Source organism: Macrosteles quadrilineatus, unplaced genomic scaffold (genome assembly GCF_028750875.1).
Source record: "Macrosteles quadrilineatus isolate MER2022 unplaced genomic scaffold, UCM_ALF_1.0 Scaffold_5__1_contigs__length_97177068, whole genome shotgun sequence".
NCBI lineage: Eukaryota > Metazoa > Arthropoda > Insecta > Hemiptera > Cicadellidae > Macrosteles > Macrosteles quadrilineatus.
In genome coordinates this window covers 75,174,014-75,194,587 of record NW_026542598.1, presented here as the reverse complement: position 1 = coordinate 75,194,587, position 20,574 = coordinate 75,174,014, and the positions used below count along the sequence as shown (strand labels likewise).

Below are 20,574 nucleotides of genomic sequence, written 5' to 3'. Positions count from 1 at the left end.
TAGAATAATTATCGAAATAAATAATCAGTCCTAGATACAACTAAGTATTTTATAAAAACACGGAATGAACAATGGAGATTTGTATCTTTGCAATGTTTGAATTTACGTGATTATTACTGCTATGTTTTTGTGCACCATCATAGCCTAATTCTAATTGTAAAAAAATGTTTAAACTGTAGTGCCAATTTTAGTCATTTCACCAACTAAATAAAATTTATGTAAGTTTGGTAATGATTTTAAAACTTTTAAAACCAATCAAGAATGTGGTATCTTGCAAATTCAGAAAAATCCTTGCAGTAGGATGAACATTCTACGACATTGAAATTCATAGCAATGTCATTTTTTTAAGTCATCACCGAAATACTTTGACGAGTATGGAGCCATAAAAGAACCTTTGTACCACGGATCATGAAAGAACACCCTAAATTAATAACAAATAAATAAACACCGCATTGTAAATATATACTTTTTAAGAGATCGCTCTACAGTTTGAACCAAAATATATAACTTAGTTTTTAATATGTGTTGTTAAGGATTGATTCTGACCGGCAAGCACTATGTAGAAATTCCTATCGCACAGGGTCTTTCTCCATCGTGAGCGTTGTGGTACACAAGAGGGGTGATGATGGGATTTCGCCTAGACACCAGTATTATAGTCGAATAGATTACAGAATAGGACCGAAACCAGTTCGAGTCGGGTGGGGTGAGGGCAAGCTAGCGGCATCCAATCTGCTTTCAGAAAACTGTCCACTGTTGCCAAGACGTGCCACGCACTCAGTCTTTGCCCGACAGCCGACCTGTGCGTTTTGAGCATATACTCTTGTTTTGTCAAGAAATTGCCTTAAAGTGTGCTTATAATTCGAAACAGGCCAGTAACAAAGCTACACAAGGCATCTCACTCCATTCTACACTCATTCTTCACTCGTATCACAGAAAACATACTACTATAACCCAGAATGCCAACTGCATGGTAAAAAGCATGAGAAGTGTTTTGAGAAAGCTTTGCCTGTCAATTCATAGGCGGCGCCACCAGCTTTGCCATGCACTCAGCATAGCAACGCTGGTGGCGCTGCCTACGAATTGACAGGCAAAGCTCTCTCAAAACACTTAATGCTTTTTAACATGCGGTTGGCATTCTGGGTTATAGTAGTATGTTTTCTGTGCTCGTATGTAGATTAAAATATGCTCATAGGTGGACTCCCCATTTTAAATGGATAATTAATATGGAAGATTCTATCCTCTTTATTTCCATGTTTATTTTGTTTCATGTATCAAACAATAAGCTGAGCAATATTTTAGAAGATTTTTAGAACTGCTATATAAATAGTTTGGTTATACAAATTTACTGTTATTGTGTTTTATTGATTCAATTTATATTTATTAATTTTATTTTTATATATTTTTCAAAAAGCTGCATGTGTTAGCTGTTTGAGCCATTTTAAAGATAATTGTGTAGCAAATAATCAAACCATAATAATGTATGGGATGAACTTTGTGTTCCATACCATATAAAAATATAACAATACTAACCGATACAAGTTACCACCAAGAACAAATAAATTACTAATTTGAAGTGTTGAACTGAACTACCCCACAAGTGGGAAGAAAGAGGAAGGGGGATGCCGCTCTAGGTGAAAGTCAGCTCACCAGCCAAGAACGACGTGGCAACGTCGCAACCCCTACTTCTTCAAAGGCCAGTCCTATTCTATAATCTATTCGACTATAGTGCTAGACACCACCTAAGTGTACCAGGGAGTGTATCCTCTGTTCCTTACCACTCTGTGAGTAGACTTACAAGGTTGCTCTCCTGCATGAACCAATGTATATTTCTTTTTCCATTCAATTATATTTCTAACGGACGTTCTCTGGTATGAACAAATGCATGTGACTTTATTATATTTTTTGGCTATGAAGGATTTTCCTTATAGTGCACTTATGAGGTCACTCTACTGTATGAATAAATGTTGGTTTTTGTTGTTAAGGATTTTCCACAAATATTGCAATTATGAGTTCACTCTACGGTGTGAATCAATGTATGTTGTTCCATATAGATTTTGTTGTGAAGGATTTTCCACAAATATTGCAATTACGAGTACACTCTACGGTGTGAATCAATGTATGTTGTTCCATATGGTTTTTGTTGTGAAGGATTTTCCACAAATATTGCAATTATGAGTACACTCTACGGTGTGAATCAATGTATGTTGTTCCATATAGATTTTGTTGTGAAGGATTTTCCACAAATATTGCAATTACGAGTACACTCTACGGTGTGAATCAATGTATGTTGTTCCATATAGATTTTGTTGTGAAGGATTTTCCACAAATATTGCAATTATGAGTTCACCCTACGGTGTGAATCAATGTATGTTGTTCCATATGGTTTTTGATGTCAAGGATTTTCCACAAATAGTGCAATTATGAGTTCACTCTCCCGTGTGAATCAATGTATGTTGTTCCATATGGTTTTTGATGTCAAGGATTTTCCACAAAATATTGCAATTATGAGTTCACTCTATGGTGTGAATCAATGTATGTTGTTCCATATGGTTTTTGATGTCAAGGATTTTCCACAAAATAGTGCAATTATGAGTTCACTCTCCCGTGTGAATCAATGTATGTTTCTCCATATGGTATTTTTGTGAAAGGTTTTCCACATATAGTGCAATTAATTATGAGGCCACAAAATTTATATTGCTTGATTGCACAATTGATTTTGAAGGATTTTCCATATGTAGTTCCACATATAGTGCACTTGCAAGGTTATCCTTCCCCGTTGTGAACGCATATGTGTCTCTTCATATTACCACTTCTTGTGAAGAATTTTCCACATGTATTGCACTTAAATGGTCACTCTCTAGTGTGAATTAATGTATGTTTCGTCAAATTGTTTTTGGTTGTGAAAGATTTTCCACATATAGTGCAATTATGAGGTCGCTCTCCAGTATGAAAAAATGTATGAATTTTCAAACTCCTTTTGACTGTGAAGGATTTTCCACATATACTGCACTTATGAGGTCGCTCTCCAGTGTGAAGGAGTGTATGATTCTTCAATACAGTGTAGGTTGTGAAGGATTTTTCACATATGGTGCACTTATGAGGTCGCTCTCCAGTGTGAACCGATGTATGTCTCATCAAATTACTATTATTTGTAAAGGATTTTCCACATATGGTGCACTTATGAGGTCCCTCTCCAGTGTGAAGGAGTGTATGATTCTTCAATACAGTGTAGGTTGTGAAAGATTTTTCACATATGGTGCACTTATGAGGTCGTTCTCCTAAATGAGTAAATTCCAAATGCTTTTTCAAATGGCTTTGTAATGGAAAGGGTTTTTCGCATACAGTGCACTTATGACGTTGCCCTCCGGTGTGAACCAATGCATGAATTTTCATACTGCTTTTGGTTGTGAAGGATTTTCCACATGTAGTGCAATTATAAGGTCGGTCTCCAGTGTGAGCCAATGTATGTCTCATCATATTGCTGCTGTTTGTAAAGGATTTTCCACATATGGTGCACTTATGAGGTTGTTCTCCAGTGTGAAGGAGTGTATGTTGCTTCAATATACCATTGGTTGTGAAGGATTTCCCACATATGGTGCACTTATGAGGTCGTTCTCCTAAATGAACTTGAAATTGGTGTTTCCTCAAATGGCTTGGGCATGTAAAGGATCTTTCACATTCAGTACACTTATGACGCCACCCTCCAGTGTGAACCAATGCATGACTCTTCATACTGATATTGGTTTTGAAGGATTTTCCACATGTAGTGCACTTATAAGGACGCTTCTCAGAATGTGACAATAAATGATCCTTTACTTGACGTCGTTGAACAAATGTTTTCTCACATGTCAAACATTTAAAGGGATGTTCACCCGTGTGTCCATATATATGAATTTTCATTTTCCATTTAGCTGAAAAAATGTTTCTACATATTGGACACGTATGGGGAAGATTTTTAGTGATCTTAGACATTTTTTACTTTGCACTTATTGACTTTGTGAAACTTATCAAACAAGCAAGTAACTAACTATAATCAGGATAAGAACTTAATAATAGGTATTATAGACCCATACTATTTCCTTTTTTCAGGATATGTTAAGTGTATATAATTAAACTTAGGAAATTCTCTTCCTCAAAATTTGTGATTAATATGAGATATTTTATGACATTTTTTAGAGATTGTTTTTCCTTGTCTTAAATACAACTTCATATTGTAAATTAAAATAATCTGTTAATGTGTTATTTTACAATATTATTACACTTAAGGACATAACTAATTATGATTTAACATTTAATTTTACAGAGTGAATTGCTGACTTCCATTTGTATTTAAGTGTAATAGAAAATTAATAACCTTTTTAGCTGTTGCTTAAAGTACTATTGTATCTGAGATGATCTCAATAAGCTTCACTTCGCCGAATAGAAGTTCCTTTCCATTATATCTGGCAAGGTGTATTGCAATTTCTGAAAAACACCCATAATTTGATTAGATATGTACATTTATTGTAAATATTTTCGTTAATATGTTGTTCATTTACTTTAAAATATGCATTAAAGGCTTTACAAAAATAAATACTAGATCCAGAACATCATAATAATCCTAAATTTGATTCATAAATGCCATTGAAGTCGATGGAAGTGAATTAAAATACGTATAAAATCTGCTGAATTATAAACACTGTCTAAACGTTGTTATGGCTTTAGACCTGATCAAGGCTTTTAACAAAGAACAGATATGTAGGTTACATACTGTAATTTGTAACTTTTTATTTTTATTCTGGTATCAGATACTAGATCCAGTTTTACATTGATACTAGTAACATTGATTTTACTATTTAATAATCTCCATAAAAATAATAGGGACAAAAAGTATGTTCCAAACATATCTTTAAAAGAGAATTACCACTTTAAAGCCAACCACACACTGATCATCCATCTGAAAACTGTTCAATACTTAATTAACAAAGTTTACTTAATAATTGCCCCTATCACAGCAGACCTGTGTATTCAGTAAACGTTCTGCATTATTGTTTTAAATTATAAATATTTATGTAAATTATTATAAATTCAAGGTCTTTACTAACGATGCCTAGATAATTGATATGGCTGTTAATTAAGACACTTAAAGCACCATATCAAGTATCAACGCTACCATCCATAAAATCCTTAGATGGCAGAAACAGGTTTAAAATTTGATATAAAACTCAAAGCTTAGTTTCATTTTATGATTTGTCTACAGCACCTAGTTGACCAAGACATATAATCACGAAAGTCTATTTTAGTTCTTTCCATAGCATCAAGAAATATGGGATAGTCTTCTGGCAACAGCCCACTTGGTCAACGTATTCTCCTACTACAAAAACACATTTCTACGACACTAACTCTGGAGAATAATCTACAGGCACACCAAGTATCATCCAGCCTAGCAAAAAATGGACCTTGATTCATGTGTATTAAAGTATTCAATGAGGTTCTAATAATAGAAATGGGAAGTATTGACGATAAAAAAAGTCTTAAAAACTAAATCAAAAGAACTCCTCCTCAAGAGGTATATCTGTTGTCAAAAAAAAAGTAGAAGTGCTTCCATGGGAGACTTATAGTATCAAATATCAAATAGATAATCCGTTTCTAGAAATCAAGGAAAACTGCAACTTGTAATAAAAGAATAAAGAATGAAAACGTAAAACAGCTAGACCTCAACAAAAAAATCACTTTAACGTTAGTTAAAGCATTAACTAGGTTAAAGACAACTATAAAACTAAAAAAATATAAGGCTATGTTGTGAGAAAAAATATATGTGATGTTTTCTTTTTCTATTTGATAAAAACACTGTTTTACCGAATAATAAAAAAAACCCCTTTGACGGTTTATGACATTTATTAACCGTCATAATTAATATACAATAAATACAATTTTGGTAAACATTTTTATGACAGGAGTTGCCAGTACACAATACTTTTGTAAATACCAGTTCGGTGATTCTAAGCTTTTCTTATCCCCTGTACAGGAGTGTCCGTCCATTGCTCTCACCCTCATCCTTTTGTGCTTAAGATTCGTATCAGTATGACTACGGGATTGTCCTTTAAAATTAATTTGGGTGGTGGAAGCCTCGAAAATGTTAAAACTATTCAAACATTCAGTTGAGTACTAATTCTGAATACTGTCATCATCAGTGGAAATGTTGTCAATTTTGTACTAGAGTTTTAAACTACCAGGCATTTGATGACTGCAAATGTTTGTAAAATCTACCATTGGGAGAAAGGTGGGTGCAAAATACCCCCCCCCCCCCCCCCCCCGGAAAACCATCCCCCGGGTGAAATGTGACGTCAATAAAAATGGTAATTTGTTCTTTACAAAGAATAACAAAAGTGCATACCAAAAATAAAAATTAGTTTTTAGGCGTACCTACCACCAGGTGAGCACGTAGCATACAGCTGTCCATGTGAAAAACTATGAATTTTAAATAATTTAACCCGACGATAGCCATGCATTGCCCGATTGCCTTATGATGGTGATTGCGAAAGCAAGACACAAAGGAAATTGTAGTTGCTTAAATTCAGAGGATAATTCGGATGCAATCATCAGTATTCTTGGGATTAAGACTATTTATCTTTTAAACTATAAATCAACTGCTTCAATCAATTTTGGTGTCATTTTTTGAATCGTCAGTCTAGTAACATTGCACAGCTTTGGCGGATTGATTATTGGGGTTCCTTCTTTTAATGACAGTAATGTGTTGGTAATGTGTTGGGAGTGATGTTGGGATGATGTGTTGGGTAATTGTGTTGCTAATGACAAACTGGGAGGCATTTGAATACCTGAGATAGCACGTACGATTATTATTAACTTAATATTTTATGTTAGATTGTGTGGGTATCGAACAAAAGATAAAGATAGTAAGGCATTGCCATTCCTTTTATTGTTTATAATACTTTGATAAAGGTTTTTATGTTTACATATTTAACATTGGAGAATTTATACGTTGTTCAGTGCACAGGTGTGCTGTGATTAGTGTTTAATATATTTGGACTTATCTAAAAGTGAAATAATTTTCTGTGCTGCATTCTGTAAAATTTTGTGGCACTATTCCAAATCATAACTTATACAGAATGTTGTGCTGATCAAACCAAATGTTGGTGAAAGTAAACATCTGCTTTTAAATTATATTTATTTGTAAACATTGTACTTCCACAAGTCTGACATTGGACCCCTTAAAACCCTATGGGGTGGAGCTCTTTTGACGGATCTGCTCCAAACTTCACACAAACCATCCTTGAATAATGTAATGACTGAAAGTTTCATTAAAATCTGTCCAGCGGTTTAAGAGGTTTATTATGAAGTTTTGTCTTTGCATAGTTCGGTCGCCATTATGTGTTGGAACTCTGAAGAGCTTGCATTTGCTGTTGAGGCCTACTTTTTGAGTGGATGTTAAGTGATCGCAACCCAGCGCGCCTTTGGAAATAGGTTTAATTTAGCCCCATTGGCCCCTGTTCCGGACCGTAAATCAATTGTTTGGGTCACTAAGTTTAGACAAAACGAAGAACTAAGAACTAGAGTCCCACAGCCCATTAGATCACCTGAAAACATTGAGGTAGTGAGAGCTTCAATGTTGCGATCATCAAGGCGTTCAGCGCGCAAACATGCATCTGCCCTTGGACTTTCCAATCGTTCTGTGAGGAGAATTCTCCACAAACCTACATTTCCATCCATACAAAATGGTGATTATGCAGGAACTTTCAGAACGTGACAATAATTGGAGTAACGCATGTGAGGTTATTCTGGATGTCGTTCCTGAGGACGCTATTGTATTTTTTTTAGTGATGAAGCCCATTTTCATTTGTGTGGGTCTGTGAATAAACAAAATATGCGCTACTAGGCTGACACCAATCCTCGAGAATTGCATGAAAGGCCTTTGCATTCACCTAACGTGTCAATGTGGTGTGCAATTTCCTCAACTTCAATAATCGGGCCCTGGTTCTTTGAGGAAAATTAAGTCGCAGCGAAAGTGAATTCGGTCCGATATGTAAACATGTTGCAGGAATTTCTTTTCCCACGGCTAGATGAGTTGGATTTGGGGACATTTGGTTACAGCAAGATGGTGCAACAGCACATACTGCAAGAGCATCGATGGCTATATTGAGGGAACACTTTCCAGAACGCCTTATTTCAATCAGGGGTGATTTGCAATGGCCGGCCCATTGCGATTTTTTCTATTGGGTGTTTTCAAGTCCCGTGTTTATTTTAACCGTCTAAGGACCCTTCAAGACTTAAAGAACAACATCCAGGAAGAAATTGCCAACATAATGCCTGCTATGCTTGAAAGGGTAATGACAAACACAAGAAATCGGTTTACTCAATGTATCAAGAATGGGGGACGTCACCTACATGATTTACTCTTCAAAACTACATAAAACAAAATTTATGTAAGTACTTCCATTGTAAAAACCAAATAAAATTTGTTTGACTCATACAATGCGTTTTATTAAGTTTTGAAAAAAAAGAAATTATGCTGCCCCACCCTGTATATGAATTTGAATGGATGGTGTTTTTGGCCTCTAGGGACCTCAAAATGAAAATGTAAATCGGTCACGGGTCCAGGTCTTACCATGAGTACTGCACAGGGTGTCCACAGAAATTTTGTCATCAATTTCCCTGACTTTCCATGACTATCCATGACCATTAACCATTGATTTCCATGACTCACAAACTTAACTCAAAATTATAATATACCGTACACACATGAATAATACTGCCTAGACAAGTTATTTCACAGAAAATATTGAAATATGTATTAACAGATAACAATGGAGTACAATAGGTACAACAATGAACTAATACAAACTCAAAACCCATAAACTAAGACAACTGTATAAATGGAAATTTTCGTACATTTGTGAAAAATTCGGAAAAATGCTAAAATAGTCGCGGTTACGGCCGACTAGAGCAATGAAAGGTCCCTGAAATCCATCCATCATTGGGGATTTCCATGACTTTCCATGACTTTTTGCCTATTTCCATGACTTTCAATGACCATAATTTTTTTCCATGACTATCCCTGACTTTCCAGAGTGTGGATACACTGCAGTACAGTAATAGCTTATTCCCTATATGGGAAATCCGCTAAAACACACAGCGAAGCATAAACATCAGTTATAGGGCTGAAAATGGGGTCATTTGTGAACCAGGGAGCTATAAAAAAACATATAGGCCTACTATTAATTTTATAAATGTACAGAAAAAAACTCAAAACGAACATCCTAAATGGTAGGCCTATTGTCAACTCTGTCTTTAAGTAATAAGTCCTTATTAATTCCTATGTTTGTTGAGTTAAGCATCCATTTTCCATGGAAGAAAAAATAGGTAAATGGTGTGGGGTTGAGATGAGAGAGTATCATTTACAGTTTTAGGTTTTATTTCTAGTACCTGAATGAAATCAAACACCAAAGCAGTTAACTTTTTAATTGTCACCAAACATATTTTATTAACATATAAAAAAACTTAAACTAATATATTAAATAGTTTATGTGACAAATGTAATCAATGTCTTGTTTTAAGTGTACAGTAGACTCCTTCATATCCAAACTCCTCGGGACCAAAGCCAGTCTGGATAACGGTTTTTCCGGTTAAACCAACGTTCCCAAAAACTCGTTAAAACAGACCAATTAAATGCATGCTGTATACATATTTGACTTTAATTTAGGAGAGCATTGTATTTAGACACAAGGTCACAGGTCTCAAATCTTTCCCAAAAGAACAGTCGTTTCAGTACCGCCAACTTCCTGCCAATCTAGTCTGGTTAAACATATAAGCTGATTAAAATAGTCCGATTAAAGAGACGTCATTTCCGCAGATTTTAGTCCGGTTAAACCGATGTCCAGTTAAAAGGTGTCTGGATAACAGGGAGTCTACTGCATGAACAATTCTTAACACCCAAAAATAATATATTTATTCTAATTTACATAAAATGGAAAAATGTACAAAAAAAACTAAACATTACTGGCTTTTATGGACCAAGGCAGCACGCACTTAAGATAATAATACAGGAATGTACTCTAACATTACATTAAAGTAGTCAGTTGTAATATATATATATAGCAAATTATAGAATAATTATCAAAATAAATAATCAGTCCTAGATACAACTAAGTATTTTATAAAAACACGGAATGAACAATGGAGATTTGTATCTTTGCAATGTTTGAATTTACGTGATCATTACTGCTATGTTTTTGTGCACCATCATAGCCTAATTCTAATTGTAAAAAAATGTTTAAACTGTAGTGCCAATTTTAGTTAGCCTATTTCACCAACTAAATAAAATTTAGGTAAGTTTGTTAATGATTTTAAAACTTTAAAAAACCAATCAAGAATGTGGTATCTTGCAAATTCAGAAAAATCCTTGCAGTAGGATGAACATTCTACAACATTGGAATTCATAGCAATGTCATTTTTTTAAATCATCACCGAAATACTTTGACGAGTATGGAGCCATAAAAGAACCTTTGTACCACGGATCATGAAAGAACACCCTAAATTAATAACAAATAAATAAACACCGCATTGTAAATATATACTTTTTAAGAGATCACTCTACAGTTTGAACCGATATATATATCTTAGTTTTTAATATGTGTTGTTAAGGATTGATTCTGACCACTATGAGCACTATGTAGAAATTCCTATCGCACAGGGTCTTCCTCCATCGTGAGCGTTGTGGTACACAAGAGGGGTGATGATGGGATTTCGCCTAGACACCAGTATTATAGTCGAATAGATTACAGAATAGGACCGAAACCAGTTCGAGTCGGGTGGGGTGAGGGCAAGCTAGCGGCATCCAATCTGCTTTCAGAAAACTGTCCACTGTTGCCAAGTCGTGCCACGCACTCAGTCTTTGCCCGACAGCCGACCTGTGCGTTTTGAGCATATACTCTTGTTTTGTCAAGAAATTGCCTTAAAGTGTGCTTATAATTCGAAACAGGCCAGTAACAAAGCTACACAAGGCATCTCACTCCATTCTACACTCATTCTTCACTCGTATCACAGAAAACATACTACTATAACCCAGAATGCCAACCGCATGGTAAAAAGCATGAGAAGTGTTTTGAGAAAGCTTTGCCTGTCAATTCATAGGCGGCGCCACCAGCTTTGCCATGCACTCAGCATAGCAACGCTGGTGGCGCTGCCTACGAATTGACAGGCAAAGCACTCTCAAAACACTTAATGCTTTTTAACATGCGGTTGGCATTCTGGGTTATAGTAGTATGTTTTCTATGCTCGTATGTAGATTAAAATATGCTCATAGGTGGAGTCCCCATTTTAAATGGATAATTAATATGGAAGATTGTATCCTCTTTATTTCCATGTTTATTTTGTTTCATGTATCAAACAATAAGCTGAGCAATATTTTAGAAGATTTTTAGAACTGCTATATAAATTGTTTGGTTATACAAATTTACTGTTATTGTGTTTTATTGATTCAATTTATATTTATTAATTTTATTTTTATATATTTTTCAAAAAGCTGCATGTGTTAGCTGTTTGAGCCATTTTAAAGATAATTGTGTAGCAAATAATCAAACCATAATAATGTATGGGATGAACTTCGTGTTCCATACCATATAAAAATATAACAATACTAACCGATACAAGTTACCACCAAGAACAAATAAATTACTAATTTGAAGTGTTGAACTGAACTACCCCACAAGTGGGAAGAAAGAGGAAGGGGGATGCCGCTCTAGGTGAAAGTCAGCTCACCAGCCAAGAACGACGTGGCAACGTCGCAACCCCTACTTCTTCAAAGGCCAGTCCTATTCTGTAATCTATTCGACTATAGTGCTAGACACCACCTAAGTGTACCAGGGAGTGTATCCTCTGTTCCTTACCACTCTGTGAGTAGACTTACAAGGTTGCTCTCCTGCATGAACCAATGTATATTTCTTTTTCCATTCAATTATATTTCTAACGGACGTTCTCTGGTATGAACAAATGCATGTGACTTCATTATATTTTTTGGCTATGAAGGATTTTCCTTATAGTGCACTTATGAGGTCACTCTACTGTGTGAATCAATGTTGGTTTTTATTGTTAAGGATTTTCCACAAATATTGCAATTATGAGTTCACTCTATGGTGTGAATCAATGTATGTTGTTCCATATGGTTTTTGATGTCAAGGATTTTCCACAAATAGTGTAATTATGAGATCACTCTATGGTGTGAATCAATGTATGTTGTTCCATATGGTTTTTGATGTCAAGGATTTTCCACAAATAGTGCAATTATGAGATCACTCTCCCGTGTGAATCAATGTATGTTTCTCCATATGGTATTTTTGTGAAAGGTTTTCCACATATAGTGCAATTAATTATGAGGCCACAAAATTTATATTGCTTGATTGCACAATTGATTTTGAAGGATTTTCCATATGTAGTTCCACATATAGTGCACTTGCTAGGTTATCCTTCCCCGGTGTGAACGCATATGTGTCTCTTCATATTACCACTTCTTGTGAAGAATTTTCCACATGTATTGCACTTAAATGGTCACTCTCTAGTGTGAATTAATGTATGTTTCGTCAAATTGTGTTTGGTTGTGAAAGATTTTCCACATATAGTGCAATTATGAGGTCGCTCTCCAGTATGAAAAAATGTATGAATTTTCAAACTCCTTTTGACTGTGAAGGATTTTCCACATATACTGCACTTATGAGGTCGCTCTCCAGTGTGAAGGAGTGTATGATTCTTCAATACAGTGTAGGTTGTGAAGGATTTTTCACATATGGTGCACTTATGAGGTCGCTCCCCAGTGTGAACCGATGTATGTCTCATCAAATTACTATTATTTGTAAAGGATTTTCCACACATGGTGCACTTATGAGGTCCCTCTCCAGTGTGAAGGAGTGTATGATTCTTCAATACAGTATAGGTTGTGAAGGATTTTTCACATATGGTGCACTTATGAGGTCGTTTTCCTAAATGAGTAAATTCCAAATGCTTTTTCAAATGGCTTGGTAATGGAAAGGATTTTTCACATACAGTGCACTTATGACGTCGCCCTCCGGTGTGAACCAATGCATGAATTTTCATACTGCTTTTGGTTGTGAAGGATTTTCCACATATGGTGCACTTATGAGGTCGTTCTCCTAAATGAGTAAATTCCAAATGCTTTTTCAAATGGCTTTGTAATGGAAAGGATTTTTCACATACAGTGCACTTATGACGTCGCCCTCCGGTGTGAACCAATGCATGAATTTTCATACTGCTTTTGGTTGTGAAGGATTTTCCACATGTAGTGCAAATATGAGGTCGGTCTCCATTGTGAGCCAATGTATGTCTCATCATATTGCTACTGTTTGTAAAGGATTTTCCACATATGGTGCACTTATGAGGTTGCTCTCCAGTGTGAAGGAGTGTATGTTGCTTCAGTATAGAATTGGTTGTGAAGGATTTCCCACATATGGTGCACTTATGAGGTCGTTCTCCTAAATGAACTTGAAATAGGTGTTTCCTCAAATGGCTTGGGCATGTAAAGGATCTTTCGCATTCGGTGCACTTATGACGCCACCCTCCGGTGTGAACCAATGCATGACTCTTCATACTGACATTGTTTTTGAAGGATTTTCCACATGTACTGCACTTATAAGGACGCTTCTCAGAATGTGACAATAAATGATCCTTTACTTGACGTAGTTGAACAAATGTTTTCTCACATGTCAAACATTTAAAGGGATGTTCACCCGTGTGTCCATATATATGATTTTTCATTTTCCATATAGCTGAAAACATGTTTCTACATATTGGACACGTATGGGGAAGACTTTTAGTGATCTTAGACATTTTTTACTTTGCACTTTTCGACTTTGTGAAACTTATCAAACAAGCAAGTAACTAACTATAATCAGGATAAGAACTAAATAATAGGTATTATAGACCAATACAATTTTCTTCTTTCAGGATATGTTAAGTGTACATAATTAAACTTAGGAAAATTCTTCTTTCAATATTATTACACTTAAAGACTAACTAACTAATTATGATTTAACATTTAATTTTACAGAGTGAATTGCTGACTTCCATTTGTATTTAAGTGTATTAGAAAATTAATAACCTTTTTAGCTGTTGCTTAAAGTACTATTGTATCTGAGGTGATCTCAATAAGCTTCACTTCGCCGAATAGAAGTTCCTTTCCATTATATCTGGCAAGGTGTATTGCAATTTCTGAAAAACACCCATATTTGATTAGATATGTACATTTATCTATACAGGGTGTCCGGTCATAAGTGTTAAATAAAATTTTGCATTAAACTACATGGCAATGGTGACATAAAGTCGCACATTTGAGGTTCCCAACCTCAACCGTTAGGGAATAACAAATAAATTAAGGTTTTCCAAAAATTATTGTAGTTGTTATGAAAAAGGTTATATAACTCTGTTAAAAATACACTAATTAATTGTTAATTTAAATGTCATTTTCAGAATCCTCACAAAACTTTAAATAGATATAACACATAATCCTTGTGGTACGGAAAAATATTCTACCTATTTATATTTCTTCGTTAAACAATTATTTTTAATATCGACGAAAATTTAAATAACATTCAGGAATTTATTTCTCGGTTACCGAGATCCGACGAGTTAAACAAATATTACTAAAAACTTCCTTATTTAAAGGGCTTTACAATGATGTATAACTACAATTATCTACTGTCAAATCTATGGTAAATTTTAAGTACTATTGTGAAAAATCACGGTTAAACCAAAACAGATATTGTAAAAAAATAATTCATTTTGCTTACTATTTTATGAGCGGACCACTGGTGATGAGGGTTTGTGTAATTTATGATTGACCAGACTACCCTTTCATCAAACTAATGAGTTTTTCTTAGACTTTCTAAATTTTTTATAAAAAAAAAAAAAACATTAGTAAAAACACACAATACAAATCAAATCTATGACATACTTCGTCCGAAGCACAACTTAACGTGGAATCACAGTTTTGGTGTAAAGTGCCCTCCGTATTCCCGCAAGCAACCCTAGCTCGCTTATGAATCGCGCCAACTGTGACCTCATACGTCAATTTTTTCCTTACTTTCCCAGCACCCTCAAAGATTCTCTACTGTAACTCAACTTCAGAGTTTACAACAGTCGAGTAAACTAGACTTTATATGTAACCCCAAACAAAAAAATCTAATGGGCTCAAGTCAGGAGATCGAGGAGGCCATGTCACACTTCCTCCACGTCCAATCCATGTCGGGTAGTTTTGGTATAGCCACAACCGAACTTCCGCAAGTTAATTGCAATCTTATCTGAAATATGAAAAATATACGAACCGTAACTTTATCACAAACACATTTTGCTACTATATGTTTCTTTTCTTAGCTTAATAGTTATAAAAAAGCGTTGCATGCGAGAAAAAAATACAAATTATTCGTTGCCTGCAGTTAAATGTAGTATTCTTCACAATAGCTTTTCTTTGCCCTACCATGTTTTTTCACAACAATGATTGAATTACATTAGGAAATTTGAAACTTGGTAAAAACTATTATACACCATTGTAAAGCCCTTTAAATAAGGAAGTTTTTAGTAATATTTGTTAAACTCAGCGGATCTTGGTAACCGAGAAATAAATCGCTGAATGTTATTTACATTTTCGTCGGTATTAAAAATAATTGTTTAACGAAGAAATTTAAGTAGAATATTTTTCCGTACCCCAACAATCATGTGTTATACAGTATCTATTTAAAATTTTGTGAGGATTCTGAAAATGTCATTTAAATTAACAATTAGTGCATTTTTAACAGAGTAATATAACTTTTTTCATAACAACTACAATAATTTTTGAAAAATCTTAATTTATTTGTTATTCCCTATCGGTTGAGGTTGGGAACCTCAAATGTGCGTCATTATGTCACCATTACCATGTAGTTTGATGCAAAATTTTATTTAACACTTATGACCGGACACCCTGTATATATAATTCTGTAAGACAAAATTTTTACCAGAAAATTGTGGACGTCTGGTAAGTTGCAGAACAGTGGGAGAGGTCTTAAATTAAAGGTCTTGACCCCAGAGACTTGGGAAAAAAAGCAGAATTCCCTTAAAGTTACCAGAAAACGAGATATAACGTAAAATGTTCCATAAGAATAGCATAAGAAGCCATTTACTGCTGATTTGTTTACTTCAATACAGCTGATCGTGATTTTGATTTATCATCAAGCCGGTATGCAATGTTAACATTTTGGATTAGGCCCTACTTATATGCCAGTCAATTCTGCAATGTACTATATAAAACCAGGGATAACGTTACCTATAATAATTAAGACTTTTTAGTTACGTTATAGAATGTGGAAATAAATGATTTTACTATGAAACTTTACAAATTTGTGCATTTTTTACGTTTAACATGAAATAACCACATTGACTAAATGATTAACAATTCCAGATTAAATGGAAAACTTCTGCTTTGTTTTTATTCCAAAACATATGTTCTAGATTTATTCTACACTTTCTTTATTTTTAACCGACTTCCCCACTACCAACAAAAGGAGGAGGGTCTCAATTTGTTTGTGGCGATGTTTTTTTTTCTATGTATGTTCACCAATTTCTCTGTGATTCTTTTACCGATCAATGTAGTTCCACCACCAAAATTACCAGGAGAGTTTCTATTTGGTACCTTATATATTACGTTTAAGTATAATATTTGTTTCGGTGAAAAATTCTAAAAACCTTTAAATATTCAACATTTATTTTGTTTACATTTGTGCAGATTGTTTACATTTGTGCAGAGAAGGCAATAAATAATAATAACATTCCTACAGCTGTTAGTTGAAACAATTTAAATGAAGCTACAGACAATTCTTCATGAAACAGTTGCTTCATATTGATCAATAAACTATTTCTTGCCATGGAGCCTAAATGAATTACATTGAGAAAATTGCATTTTGTTTTGGTTACTATAAACAATGTATTTCAACGATTGACCTGATTTGTGTATACAGTAATTCTGTTTTTAGTATTGAATATTCTGACTTACAAAAACATATATGTTTCAGTGAATAGCTGTATGATATTGACAAATAAAGGTGTATTGTGAAAACCAAAGCATTCGTAAAACAGGTCTAAATATAAATCAAATGCAATTATTCCTTACACGACCTAAGAAGTGTGACAGTGCATAATCGTCAATTAAAAGTGTTAAATATTTTAACTACTAAACATGTATTTGCAGATGTGGAATGTTTATTGATATTCTCTACCCAGTTACTATATCATATCAATACTATTATGCCTGCTTCGGAAAGTCCTAGAGGAAGATGATTTGCAATTTTGAATAGGATATTATATCTTGATCAAATAAAACCACCTACCATGGCTTGCACCACTTTTAGCTGAACCAATCTTTCATATACATATTTCATTTGCAGATGTGGAATACTATTATTATTACTATTACTATTGCAATTAATACTATTACTATTGCAGATGTGGACAGACAATACTATTATGCCTGCTTCGGAAAGTCCTAGAGGAAGACGATTTGCCATTTCGACTAGGCTATATCTTGAGCAAACAAAACCCCCTACATGACTTAGGTACACCACTTTTAGCTGAACCAATCTTTCGTTTAGTATTTTCCAAAGGTACTATGGTGTTAACAACCAATTTTCCACTTTTGAGAGATTTTTTTGTGCTGGCATTTCATATTGTTCCAAAAGGCTTGAGACGTTACTGTATTTCTTTTTATAATGTAGAAGTACACCGATTGCAGGAAACGATTATGTCTGACATTTCAATGTATCTAGGAAAAACAATTAGTTTTTCATTAGGCCTAATGTAATGGACAACTCTTTCTTTCTTAAGGAATATCTATAGTTATTTGTGTAACTAGTGGTGAAAGTGGCACTTTGCTGCACACGAGAGCAATGTTTACGCACGAGCCGCAGGCGAGTGCGGAATGATCTCGAGTGCAGCAAAGGCCTTTTTCACCCGTGTTACACATTATATTTTTCCTACAGTCACTATAAAGCATATAAATAATTAGTCTTTCAAACACTATACAACACGTTTTTAGGTTCAGCTGGCAACACAAATGGTGCCCTAGAGAAAGTAGTACCCATGGTCCGTATCACTCCGCTATTTTACCTCGGCAAGAAATATGCTCCGCGTTTTGAGAATATAGTTCCGTATGTTTTTGTAATTTGAAGTGGTTTCCGCGCCTTAAAAAAATGCTTTAAAGGTATTTTCTTGTTTGTTAAGATCGTAGAAATATTTTAAAAACGTTTAAAAAAAAGTCCAGAAAGTTCAGAAATACCGAAACTATAAACACGAAATGACAGGTTAAATCGTAGTTATAATAGTCAATCAGCTGCTCATAGTATTTCCAAGCGTACACGGATTACGTGCATAATAGAACCACGCTGTTTTGTGTTGTTTCGTTGGAATCCTGATGTGCGGCAAAGTATAAATATGCAGCAATTAGCAGCTTTCTGTACTATAAACAGTACAAGGAAGCCAACTTTGTCAGGTGACTGTAGGAAAAAGATGTTTATTTTCACACCCATTGATTATGTAACCTGGACAGGTGACTCAAGCAGTTTCAAAATAATGATTGTTCTGTGGAACTTTTGATTGTTTCAAACAGTTTTGCTTATCAAAAATCCTCAAATAATTAATCTATAAACAATTATACAGTCACTAAAAATCATGAAATAATTTATTTTTGTAAAAAAATACAACAGACTTCAAACGCTCTAAAAAAAAATGAAATAATTTCAATAAAGTAAACTTTTGTATTAGGCAAGCTCATGTATTTCAAGTCGGCGCGGCTCAAACTGCAAATATGATTGAAATTAAATATTGTGTGTGTATTTAGAAAATCAATAAATTGTAGCTGGATAACATAAATATATAAAAAACATACTGAACTGTTTTGTTTATATATTAAAGGAAATATTTTCTTGTATTTTATGTTTACTTCAGAATATGTTCTACACAAATGTTCACACAAATGTTCTATATGAATAGGAAAATAATTTAGTTTGATATTATGATAGGGAAAAGAAGCTAGTTTAGTATTAAAACGTTACTTTTCAAGTTAGAAACATTTAAATGCGTTATAATCTTTTTAAAGATACTCGTTAATACCACTATAATGCCGATCTCTGACGGTAATAAAATAACACTTAACGCATAACTATGAAAAAGACATACAGATTAACACCTTTAGTTATAGATAGTCACCTGCAATATGGACACCCTCTTTCAATTTTGTATCAAAAATCATCATAGAGCCGCGCCGTCTTAAAATACGTGAGCTTGCCTAATAAAAAGTTTACTTTATTGAAATTATTTCATTCTTTTTAGAGCGTTTGAAGTCGGTTGTATTTTTTACAAAAATAAATTATAAATTTGAGATTTATTGTTAGTGTTTCAATATTTTGTATATGAAGTGGAATAACCTTAACGGCTACTCTTAGAAAATAACCTGGGAATAAAGATAGAATAGGTTCGTAGAAGAAATATATATTTGTTAATTAAGTAAGTACTATGAAAAGTTCCAATGGGAGGAAAAATAATATTGTTTGGAGATTTAAACAGGTACCGTCTGTTGCTCGCAAAAGAGTTAAGAATCATCCGATGATTAGGCCTAATTTGATAGAATATGTAACGTCACTTGCACCTTTAAGAGGAATACCACCACATATACTTACACTAATTATAGTTTTTCATGTTGATCAGAAAAAAAACTAGGGTTAAGTTTGGACAATGGGATGCCTTTACTTTACCTTAATGTTGTTAAACATTAACTAAAGGAGTATTTAGAAATATTAACTGGGTAGGGATGCTAATTTAGCGGGGTTGGCCAAAAAATAAGCTTCCCACAACAAACCTTTATTTGCCTTTTCATATTCCACGAAGAGAATTTCCAAAATTCCAATCAGGGAAATCTTTTTCATCACTATTAACCACAAGACCAAAGCTACCTTAATAAACCAGTATCTATTCACAAAATATTATATGTTTGCTGCCTTCAGCAGAGTTAAACCTATGTCGTGATTCAAATGATTTATTGAAAATGACATAAACAAAGGTAAACAAAGACAAACAACAAACTGTTTTTTACACAAAAGAGATGGCGTAAAGGAATTTCTATTCTGAAATAAAAGAATGCCGGAATTTTAAATAGTAATTGCTTGGATACTATTCAAAGGTAGCTAAACGTTTTACATGTCAAATTGAAGCTAAAATAACTAAGTTTTTTTTCCCGTGTAGCAAGGGAGGAAATTTTGACATTGGCATGCACAAAACAGGTGCGCGGTGGTAGGCCACTATTCTGACTCATACGCTTGACGCCAGTCACCAGTAGGAAGTTTACGCCCCCAAAAAAGGCACATATTGTAATCCGTAGTTCGCAGAGTTTATATCCATTGTTAAATTAAACTAAATTTAAATCTACTTAATGATAAAGAAACTTAAAGCTGGTTTAATAAGTTTTGTGGCACCGAAGTGTTTTGGAAAGACATTCACCTGAACGGCTAAAAACAAGCGAAGACATAGTCGAAGAAATCCAAAAGT

At 34.2% G+C, this 20,574-nt stretch overlaps 1 protein-coding gene across 1 annotated transcript; it reads right to left on the bottom strand.

Moving 5' to 3' along the window:
• Positions 1-1,470: 1,470 nt before the first annotated feature.
• On the bottom strand, positions 1,471-4,182 carry LOC128993789 (zinc finger protein 665-like). The gene has a single exon (XM_054417798.1). The coding sequence runs from the start codon at positions 3,970-3,972 to the stop codon at positions 2,851-2,853; it is 1,122 nt and encodes a 373-aa protein (XP_054273773.1). The 5' UTR covers positions 3,973-4,182; the 3' UTR covers positions 1,471-2,850.
• Positions 4,183-20,574: the final 16,392 nt, after the last annotated feature.